The sequence below is a fragment of the Corythoichthys intestinalis genome, chromosome 12 (assembly GCF_030265065.1).
Source record: "Corythoichthys intestinalis isolate RoL2023-P3 chromosome 12, ASM3026506v1, whole genome shotgun sequence".
NCBI classification, from domain to species: Eukaryota; Metazoa; Chordata; class Actinopteri; order Syngnathiformes; family Syngnathidae; genus Corythoichthys; species Corythoichthys intestinalis.
Window position 1 is genome coordinate 8,376,968 of NC_080406.1, and position 11,979 is coordinate 8,388,946.

The 11,979-nt window shown below is 39.3% G+C and overlaps 2 protein-coding genes across 2 annotated transcripts; both read left to right on the plus strand.

The window, feature by feature from the left end:
* The first annotated feature begins 2,800 nt into the window (after positions 1 to 2,800).
* Positions 2,801 to 3,698, plus strand: LOC130926626 (olfactory receptor 1P1-like). The gene is given in 2 exon segments (XM_057851628.1): positions 2,801 to 3,073; positions 3,075 to 3,698. Coding segments are annotated over 2 exon segments (897 nt in total).
* Positions 3,699 to 10,807: 7,109 nt separating this feature from the next.
* Positions 10,808 to 11,728, plus strand: LOC130926627 (olfactory receptor 1P1-like). The gene has a single exon (XM_057851629.1). The coding sequence runs from the start codon at positions 10,808 to 10,810 to the stop codon at positions 11,726 to 11,728; it is 921 nt and encodes a 306-aa protein (XP_057707612.1).
* The last annotated feature ends 251 nt before the right edge of the window (positions 11,729 to 11,979 follow it).

Sequence of the window (11,979 nt, forward strand, 5' to 3'; positions counted from 1 at the left end):
GTCGTTGGGCAACACGGACTTTCAACTTCCTCCACAGATTTTCTATGGGGTTGAGATCTGGAGACTGGATAGGCCACTCCAGGACCTTGAAATGCTTCTTACGAAGCCACTCCTTTGTTGCCCTGGCTGTGTGTTTGGGATCATTGTGATGCTGAAAGACCCAGCCACGTCTCATCTTCAATGCCCTTGCTGATGGAAGGAGATTTTCACTCAAAATCTCTCCATACATGGCCCCATTCATTCTTTCCTTTACACAGGTCAGTCGTCCTGGTCCCTTTGCAGAAAAACAGTACCAAAGCATGATGTTTCCACCCCCATGCTTCATAGTGGGTATGGTGTTCTTCGGATGCAATTCAGTATTCTTTCTCCTCCAAACACGAGAACCTGTGTTTCTACCAAAAAGTTGTATTTTGGTTTTATCTGACCATAACACATTCTACCAGTCCTCTTCTGGATCATCCAAATGCTCTCTAGCGAACCACAGACGGGCCTGGACGTGTACTTTCTTCAGCAGTGGGACGCATCTGGCAGTGCAGGATTTGAGTCCCTGGCGGCGCATTGTGTTCCTGATAGTAGTAGCCTTTGTTACTGTGGTCCAAGCTCTCTGTAGGTCATTCACTAGGTCGCCCGTGTGGTTCTAGGATTTTTGCTCACCGTTCTTGTTATCATTTTGACGCCACGGAGTGAGATCTTGCATGGAGCCCCAGATTGAGGGAGATTATCAGTGGTCTTGTATGTCTTCCATTTTCTAATAATTGCTCCCACAGTTGATTTCTTTACACCAGACATGTCCAAAGTCCGGCCCGGGGGCCAAATGCGGCCCGTGGTCAAATTTCATCAGGCCCCCAGTCTCTGTCATAAAATCAATAACGTCTGACCTGCACACAGACTCAATAAATTGGTCAGCAGTACTGCTACCAGCATATGAAGTAGCTTACACACTAAATGCTGCTCCTCATTTACCCACTAAAAGGCAGCAGCACTCTAAGCAACATTACCCCATGTGACACTTTACTCCTAATTTTCTAAAATTGCAACAATTAACAACAACAAAAACTTGACTGCGATGGCTGACGCTTCAAAGATAGTGGAAATTGGACTATTTCTTCACTAAAATACGCAACAACTGTGTCTGCCTCATTTGCAAAGAGACAGTCGCTGTTTTTAAAGATCTCGATGTGAGGCGATATTACCAAACAAGACACGCTGACATGTATGACAAGATTACCGGGAAGATACATAGCGAGAAATTGAAGCAACTTGAGGCTAGTTTAATTTCACAGCAGCAGTATTTCGCAAGAGCGCGAGAGTCGAAAGAGAACGCTACAACGGCTAGTTGCGAGATTGTTGAAATTATTGATTAAAAAATAATAATAAAGCAAATGTGACACACAGAATGACTTGCTAAAATTTGCTTAAATATATTGTTCTACGTGTAGGACGTCAGCCAAGGTCGGCCCCCCACATTTTTACCACACCAAATCTGGCCCCCTTCGCAAAAAGTTGGACACCCCTGCTTTACACCAAGCGTTTTACCTATTGCAGATTCAGTCTTCCCAGCCTGGTGCAGGACTACAATTTTGTCTCTGCTGTCCTTCGACAGCTCTTTGGTCTTGGCCATTGTGGAGTTTGGAGTGTGACTGACTGAGCTTGTGGACAGGTGTCTTTTATACCGGAAACGAGTTAAAACAGGTGCCATTAAGACAGGTAATGAGTGGAGCCTCGTTAGACCTCGTTAGTCTTTGACAGCCAGAAATCTTGCTTCTTTGTAGGTGACCAAATACTTATTTTCCACTCTAGAGGAGCTCTGCATGGAGGAATGGGCCAAAATACCAGCAACAGTGCGTGAAAAGCTTGTGAAGAGTTACAGAAAACGTTTGGCCTCCGTTATTGCCAACAAAGGGTACATAACAAAGTATTGAGATGAACTTCTGGTATAGACCAAATACTTATTTTGCACCATGATTTGCAAATAAATTCTTTAAAAATCAAACAATGTGATTTTCTGTTTTTTTTTTTCCACATTCTGTCTCTCATGGTTGAGGTTTACCCATGTTGACAATTACAGGCCTCTCTAATCTTTTCAATTAGGAGAACTTGCACAATTGGTGGTTGACTAAATACTTATTTGCCCCACTGTATCTATAGAAATTTCGCGATTTAAGCATTTACAGTAATTTTCGTAAAACAGTCTAGACTCTTGGTTAAAAGCAAAAACGGGCATTTATTGTTCATTTTACGTTAATATTTCAAGCAAACGTTAGGGTATTTTTTTTCATTCATTTCATAGTATTTACATAGTTTCAAAGTGCAAGCATGGTGCGAAAAATATAATAATTACCTAGAATCCTTGACCGAATCACTCTTGAGACACTCCTGTCTGCTTGTATGCAGAAACGGAACTGGTTCGTAACTCGGGGACTACCTGTACTTGTACTGAATTCACTTACAATTCAATTTTTTTTTGCTTGTTTCACAGTGTTCATTTCGTTAGAGACAATTACGATAAAGACCTTCCTGTACTTGAGTAATTTTGGGGGATGGCTACTTTTACTACTACTTCTACTCTAACTCACCTCTGGACACGAAGCAACGTAACAAAAGCTATGACTTTGATGGGTCAATCATACGAACATCACGTAGGTGAAAAATGCTTAAGGGAGTTTGTTGACATGACAGCAGCTTTTAATGAGATCCGTGGAGGGTGAGCACCCATTTTATAAGACTTGCAGTCAGGCACCTCTTGACCACTGTGTGCGCGTCGTGCAGGAAAAAAAACGAGCAAACACATAAACGAAACATGAGGAACAGATCACAGATCCTAATAACTAAGTATAGATATGTTTACTTTGTGTCTCTTTTAACCGTTTATGTTTTCATCATCTGCTCTAATTGCAGCATTATTGGTCTCATCTGGAATCACAGGAACCTTCACGAGCCCATGTACATTTTCATCGCAGCTTTGTGTCTCAACTCGCTTATGTTCAGCAATAATATATATCCCAAAGTGTTTGTTGACATCATGTCTCACAGGCAGAGCATTTCTCACTCGGCCTGTATGTTGCAGTTGTTCTTTTTTTTACACTTTTGGTTCTTCAGACTTCTTTCTCTTGGCAGCCATGGCTTACGACAGGTATGTGTCCATCTGCAAGCCTCTGCAATATGCAACCACAATGAATGCAACCAGAGTCACCGTTCTGATAGCTTTGTCCTGGTTTCTGCCTGCCTGCCTGACCGCAGCGGCAACTAGCATCAATGCAAAGCAAAAAATGTGCAGGTTTGTCTCAGCGGGAATTTTCTGTAACAATTCCATAAATAAGCTTCACTGTGTAAGATCAAAAATGCTGGCTGTTATCGCTCTGTTCATCCTTTTCAATGGCGTGTTTGTCCCCATGCTGTTCATCCTCTTCACATATATAAGGATATTCATTGTTGTGTATCGTGGTAGCAGTCGAGACCGGGAAAAGGCAGCTGAGACCTGTTTACCTCACATGATAGTTTTGATTTGCTTCTTTTGTTTGGGTGCGTTCGATGTCATCACGGGCCGAGTGGATTCTGAGCTCCCAAAGAGCATTCGCCTGATGATGATATTGCAAATGGTGGTGTTGAGTCCTCTCTTCAATCCAATCATATACGGACTGAGGATGAAAAGTATCCGGAAATATATCAACATGTTGTTTTATCGCATTGTCATATGAACCAACAAAGGCATTCAAATTTTACGAACATTTGTCTTCATGCCATTGGTTTTCTAGAATCTAGATTATGCACACTTGCTGTTTTTGTGTGTGTATGTGTGTTTGTATTGTGCATTGTTTTTATTGCAGGTCATGATTAAAAAAGAAAATCCCTCATTCTGCATTGTTATTGTATTGTGATTTCCTTCACAGGATTAAATGGATTAAATACAGTACTTATATATTGTTACAATATAATGTCACCAAATATGCAATGGTTGACAGGACTGAGACATATTTTCTAGAACTTGAAAACAGACAACATCAGTGGAATAATTTCTTTTTTTTTTTTTTTTCAAATATCAGTTTCTATTCTATTTTAAGCAAATTAAAGCAATCAACAGTGACACTTAAGGTGAAAAAATAAGCACTTGACAATCCAGAGGTATAAGGAAATATATGCATATAAGGTATAAGGATATATACTGTATGTCTATTTATATGATTATATGATGAAACCTCTGGATTGTCAAAAGCTTGATTTTCCACTTTAACTGTCATAGTTGATTGCTTTAATTTGCTTGAATTCAATAAACAGACATTTGAAAGAAAGAAATTGTTCCACTCATTTTGTCTGTTTTGGAAGTTTATAGAAAATAGGTCTTAGTCTAGTCAACCATATACAGTGGGGAGAACAAGTATTTGATACACTGCCAATGGGTTTTCCTATTGACTGTGTATCAAATACTTGTTCTCCCCACTGTATCATATATATCACATATATACAGTGGGGCAAATAAGTATTTAGTCAATCACTAATTGTGCAAGTTCTAGTACTTGAAAAGATTAGAGAGGCCTGTAATTGTCAATGTGGTTAAACCTCAACCATAGAGACAGAATGTGTGTGTGTGGGGGGGGGGGGGGGGGGGGGGGGACAGAAAATCACATTGTTTGATTTTTAAAGAATTTATTTGCCAATTATGGTGGAAAATAATTATTTGGTCAATACCAAAAGTTCATCTCAATACTTTGTTATGTAACCTTTGTTGGCAATAACGGAGGCCAAACGTTTTCTGCAACTCTTCACTCTTTGCTTGGTGTAAAGAAATCAACTGTGGGAGCAATTATTAGAAAATGGAAGACATACAAGAACACTGATAATATCCCTCCATCTGGGGCTCCATGCAAGATCTCACCCCGTGGCGTCAAAATGATAACAAGAATGGTGAGCAAACTTCAAACATAAAGATATAAAATTTTAATTTTTTGTCAAGAATCAACAAGTGGGACACAATCATGAAGTGGAAAAAAAATTATTGGATAATTTAAACTTTTTTAACAAATAAAAATCTGAAAAGTGGGGCGTGCAATATTATTCGGCCCCCTTACGTTAATACTTTGTAGCGCCACCTTTTGCTCCAATTACAGCTGCAAGTCGCTTGGGGTATGTTTCTATCAGTTTTGCACATCGAGAGAGTGACATTCTTGCCCATTCTTCCTTGCAGAACAGCTCGAGCTCAGTGAGGTTGGATGGAGAGTGTTTGTGAACAGCAGTCTTCAGCTCTTTCCACAGATTCTCGATTGGATTCAGGTCTGGACTTTGACTTGGCCATTCTAACACCTGGATACGTTTATTTTTGAACAATTCCATTGTAGATTTGGCTTTATGTTTTGGATCATTGTCCTATTGGAAGATAAATCTCCGTCCCAGTCTCAGGTCTTGTGCAGATACCAACAGGTTTTCTTCCAGAATGTTCCTGTATTTGGCTGCATCCATCTTCCCGTCAATTTTAACCATCTTCCCTGTCCCTGCTGAAGAAAAGCAGGCCCTAACCATGATGCTGCCACCACCATGTTTGACAGTGGGGATGGTGTGTTCAGGGTGATGAGCTGTTTTGCTTTTACGCCAAACATATCGTTTTGCATTGTGGCCAAAAAGTTCAATTTTGGTTTCATCTGACCAGAGCACCTTCTTCCACATGTTTGGTGTGTCTCCCAGGTGGCTTGTGGCAAACTTTAAACGAGACTTTTTATGGATATCTTTGAGAAATGACTTTCTTCTTGCCACTCTTCCATAAAGGCCAGATTTGTGCAGTGTACGACTGATTGTTGTCCTATGGACAGACTCTCCCACCTCAGCTGTAGATCTCTGCAGTTCATCCAGAGTGATCATGGGCCTCTTGGCTGCATCTCTGATCAGTTTTCTCCTTGTTTGAGAAGAAAGTTTGGAAGGACGGCCGGGTCTTGGTAGATTTGCAGTGGTCTGATGCTCCTTCCATTTCAATATGATGGCTTGCACAGTGCTCCTTGAGATGTTTAAAGCTTGGGAAATCTTTTTGTATCCAAATCCGGCTTTAAACTTCTCCACAACAGTATCTCGGACCTGCCTGGTGTGTTCCTTGGTTTTCATAATGCTCTCTGCACTGTAAACAGAACCCTGAGACTATCACAGAGCAGGTGCATTTATACGGAGACTTGATTACACACAGGTGGATTCTATTTATCATCATCGGTCATTTAGGACAATATTGGATCATTCAGAGATCCTCACTGAACTTCTGGAGTGAGTTTGCTGCACTGAAAGTAAAGGGGCCGAATAATATTGCACGCCCCACTTTTCAGTTTTTTATTTGTTAAAAAAGTTTAAATTATCCAATAAATGTTGTTCCACTTCACGATTGTGTCCCACTTGTTGTTGATTCTTGACAAAAAAATTAAATTTCATATCTTTATGTTTGAAGCCTGAAATGTGGCGAAAGGTTGCAAGATTCAAGGGGGCCGAATACTTTTGCAAGGCACTGTATGCTTTTAAGAGACTTATAAGAAAAGCATTTTGAGTCGCTACTCACACCAGCTATGATAACATGTCACACACATAGCCACAACAAAATGTTCCACAGCAAACAGATGCAAAAATGTCAGGGACATGAAAAAGTCATAACCTTGTACGTCCTGAAACTGGACGCTTAGTTACTAAACCCAGATTGTTGACTGTGTTATTTTACAATTTTGATGTATGTTCCATGCCTGAATGTGCGTCTTTAGTTGTATGGGGGACGGGAAACTGATAAGCATATGCTTCATCCCGTCCGCCTTTGTCATCTTCTTCGGTTCCTTCGGGCAAATCATATCACATTTTGTAATTGTCAATGATTGTCAATGATACCGATGATGATGACAATAAAATTCCATTCCATAACACTAAATGACATCTGTTATAAGCATTCAATAATGCTTATGACAGTGTCATGTCATAATAATGATTGTCTAATAATAGTCTTTTGGCGCCACTGTCAAATAAAGTGTTACCAAATACCAGAACTAGCAAATAATGAAACAACTAGAACAGTAACTGAAGAAATATTAGCTCAGAGCATGAGTTTTGATTGGTATATGGCGGAAAACACAGACAAGACTGACAAAGCAGTTTCTGCTCTTGCACTCCTCTTTAAAAGAAACTGTTGTATTTTAAGCTAAAACAACTGTTGTGTTTGATATAACAATATGTCTATATTCTGCCATAGCAGATTCATGCCGCATGACTATTTTCAATTTGTCCGTTTTACCCCAAAAACCCCCGTTTACAGACGTTGCGCAACCGCTTTTGTTTCAACCCAGCCATAAAACAAAGGTAATTAATTATATTTATTATTCAAAATGTCTGCCATTTTTGGCTTAGAATCATTCATTGATGTCTCATATTTCGTTAAAAAAAAAAAAAAAAAAAAAACGACTTTAAAAAATTATTCACTCACATATTTTAAACTTTTAAACAAATTGTGGCAAAATGAAAAAAATGGCGTCTGTCATAAATATCGCTTAATTGTATTTTTTTTTTTTACCGTCGAATTTTCGATCCAAAAAAAGAAAAATATATATATTTTTAAAAAAAAACGTTTACAAGGGTAAATATATGAAAAAGAAAATCACTCCTTGATGTCTGCGATTTCTCCATGGCGACCCTTGTTATATTACCATGTTTCACCCATAAAATCCCCCAAAAATCCAGCTTTGGTCATTCACAGCTGTGTCTTGACACTCAGCGATGTGGAGTTTTTAGATCAAAACAAGATAAGTATGCGATAATATCTCGTTAAAGTCGTGGAGTCTGTAATTCTGCTCTTGCGTGTTCTCACCTCCAGATATGTCAGGGAATGCGCGGGCAGGCAGGTGGTGTGGACCCAAATGCAGAGAAACAAAAACGCAAGGCAGGTGGCAGAGAACTCAAAAAATGGTTTTAATTATAACTAACAAAAGCACAAAGTACAAACAAAACCACTGGGGATCAAAGGGCAAGATTCAAACAAAACTTACTTAAATCAGAGGGACTGGTACACGAGGGCTTGGAACGGACTTGAAGTTTGCAAAGACGGACATAGACAATGACGCAACAAGGGGTGACAAGGAACTGGGTCATTATATACACACGCAGACAAGGAGTAACGAGACAAGGGAACAGCTGGGTAACACAGGTGGATGCAGATTGCAGGATACACTGGGAGAACACACACAGGTGAAATCAATGGGTAATCACAGAGACAAGTCACACTAGGAAAAACCCAACACAAAACCTAACAAGATAGGGTTTTAAAAAATAAAAAATTCCCTCCTTTTCAAAATGTTTCTTCCTCCAGAAAGTTGAGATTTTAAGCTTTCCAATAATGTATCACACATGCATATAGGACAATTTTGAAATTTGGCCAAATAGGGGATCTCAGGGCAGAACGCCTAAGTTCTTTCCGCCATATACATCTGTAGTGCTGCAATGCATGCTTGGAGGCATGTTGGACAACAAGAGTGTTGACAGCAGGTGTCAGCAGAGGTTGATTGTCGCCCCCAAGGGAGCAGTGAAGGCCAAAAAAAGCTTCTTGACGCAATGAAGCTTTGCAGCCAGTTGGTTCAAAGTTTCATAGCGGTTCATTTGGTCTTATGATAGCCGTATGATGCTGCTGTCAAATAGAGTGTTACCGGTTAATATCTTTTGGTGTAAGTATCCCATCATATAGTGAGGACAGCTGCGGCTTATAGTCCTGTGCGGCTTATTTATAAAGAAATGCCGTCTTCGTGCCAAATTTGGTGGGTGGCGGCTAATAGTCAGTTGCGCCTTATATTGCGAAAATTACGGTAAATGCTTAAATCGCCAAATTTCTATAGATATGAACGTAAAACAGTCTAGACTCTTGGCGTACCCTTTAACACCGAATGTGTCGGATGCGACACGTTTACGCATATCATCTTTGAAGCCTCGTAACGCTGTAATTACGTCACCCACGTGCCCTTGGTTGCTCTCGTTTAAAAGTGTGGAAGTTGATGTCCACACCAGTTTTTATTGGAAGTCAATCGACCAAGTAAAACGGGAGATAATGTCATTTGAGTTTTATAGTTTTATTGCACTCATAAATATGCATTAAAACGCTGCATGGACCATGTATCCATCTCCACATTTCCATTATTTCTTGTCCTTTTTTCAAAACCGAAAGCAGCACAAAAGACGACATATCCCAAGAGCCGTTGTGATGTCAAGAAGGACGAACCTAATGTGAACATTTTTAATAAATTGACGAGCAAGGCCCCAACTAAGGGAAATGAGACACGAGTAGCAAGCAACGGCCGGTTTGATTGAGCGAGCGACTTTGAAACGTGCAGAATGAAAACTAAATTTAGCGCAAGCTAATGCATTATTTCATCAACTCAAGGAATAGGATGAGCTGTATTTGTCATTGTTTTCCTCGGATCAGTCGGCGTCTCTGCGAGTAGAAGTGACAGCAGCGCGCAACGGGCGGATGAGTAGGCTGTGTGACGTTATATGTGACGCAGCTTAGTGACATGTTCAAAAACAAACTTTATTGAGTGTGAAAAAAAAACAACTATTGGATCGCATGCCTAAAAAAATTTTAATTGAACTGAACCACTTGTCAATATTTTTGAAAATACTTTTTTTTCAATGTTTATTATTTTTTCTTCACTATGAATCTTTTTAATTTTTATATAGATGTGTATTCAAGAAGCTTGATTGCATGTACATCTATACCTTTGATAAGGTGATGGGTACAATACCTAACTTCACAAAGAGATATCTTTCAAACCATTTTTGTGTTGGATCATAAATATAATTTTTTTGCTCACTAGTTTGCAGTGTATATAACATGTTTTGACCATAGTATGTGTGAAGGGCAAAAAAGCCTATGACCATACCTGCTGTTTGTGTTGAATTTTCAAACATAAAATTATTCAATCTTATTTTTTCTATTGAATGTTTATCCTAGCAAGTTAAATAAATATTATCAAGCTTCAAAACGGTTGGTCGAGCATGTTTGGTTGTCAGTGGGACTTTAACATTACAAATTTTGAAAAAAGATTTTGGATTTTTTTTTTGTCTTTTTGGGTCCAAAATGTGGATTATAATTGGTCAGTGAAGAAAACAACAGTTTGGACATGAAGTTCAAGGTATCCTGAAAAAAGGTACCTAACTTGGCTATTGTGAACAATTTTTTTCTTCAAAATATAAAGGCAATTTCAAATGCATGCAAATTCGGCCAAAATAGGCTTAGGTGTTAAAGGGTTAAAAGCTAAAAACGGGAGGTTATCGTTCATTTTACGTAAATATTTCCAGTTAAAGTTAGGCTATTTTTTTCCATTCATTTCATTTTATTCACAACTTTTTTAAAGTGCATGCATGGTGCGAAAAATATCAATTATTACCTAGAATTCTCGACCAAATCACTCTTGAGACACTCTTGCCTGCTTGTATGCAGAAACGGAACTCGTTCGGACTACCTGTACTTGTATTCAATTCTCCGAATACTTGAGACGATGACAATAAAGACCATTCTTCTTTTTCTTCGTCTTGTACTTGAGTAAATTTTTTGGATGGCTACTTTTACTACTCCAACTTCTACTCTCCACATCTCTGGACACGAAGCAACGTAACGAAAGCTAAAAATTTGATGTGTCAATCCTACGAACATCACGTAGGTGCAAAATGCTTAAGGGAGTTTGTTGACATGACAGCAGCTTTTAATGAGATCCGTGGAGGGTGAGCAGCCATTTTATAAGACTTGCACTCAGGCAACTCTTGACCACTGTGTGCGCATCGTGGAGAAAAAAATGAGCTAACACATAAACGAAATATGAGGAACGGATCTCAGATCCTAATAATTCTTGGTGGCTTTGTTGATTTGGATAAGTATAGATATGTTTACTTTGTGTCTCTTTTAACAGTTTATGTTTTCATAATCTGCTCTAATTGCAGCATTATCGGTCTCATCTGGAATCACAGGAATCTTCACGAGCCCATGTACATTTTCATCGCAGCTTTGTGTCTCAACTCGCTTTTGTACAGCACTGTTATATACCCCAAACTGTTTGTTGACATCTTGTCTCAAAGGCAGAGCATTTCTCACTCGGCCTGTATGTTGCAGTTGTTCTTTTTTTACACTTTTGGTATTTCAGACTTCTTTCTCTTGGCAGCCATGGCTTATGACAGGTACGTGTCCATCTGCAAGCCTCTGCAATATGCAACTTCAATGAATACAACCAGAGTCACCATTCTGATTGTTTTGTCCTGGTTTCTGCCTGCCTGCCTGACTGCAGCAGCAGCTAGCACCAATGCGAAGCAAAAAATGTGCGGGTTTGTCTCAGTGGGAATTTTCTGCAACAGTTCCATAATTACGCTTCACTGTGTAAAATCCAAAATGCTGGTCGTTATCGCTGTGTTTATCTTTTTCAACGGCCTGTTTGTCCCCATGCTGTTCATCCTCTTCACATATATAAGGATATTCGTTGTTGTGTATCATGGGAGCAGTCGAGACCGGGAAAAGGCAGCTAAGACCTGTTTACCTCACATGATAGTTTTGATTAGCTTCTGTTGTTTAGCTGTGTTCGATGTCATCGCTGCCCGAGTGGATTCTGAGCTTCCAAAGAGCGTTCGCCTGATGATGATATTGCAAGCGGTGGTGTGGACTCCTCTCTTCAATCCAATCATATACGGCGTGAGGATGAAAAGTATCCGGAAATATATCAACATGTTGTTACATCACATTGTCAAATAAACCAACAAAGGCATTCAAATTTTACAAATGTTTTTCTAGCCCTGCCATGTCATGGGTTTATTAGATAATGAACACAAGCTGGGGTTTTTTGCGTGTATGTGTGTGTGTGTTTGTATTGTGCATTATTTGTATTGCAGCTAACGATAAAAAAAAAAAAATCCCATTCAGCATTGTTATTGTATTGTGATTTCCTTCACAGGATCAAATGGATGAAATACATTACTCATTTAATGTTGCTATATAATGTCGCC

What these genes read in the sequence shown, in the direction of transcription:
- LOC130926627 (XM_057851629.1), top strand. Translation starts at nt 10,808, where the DNA reads ATGAGGAACGGATCTCAGATCCTAATAATTCTTGGTGGCTTTGTTGAT.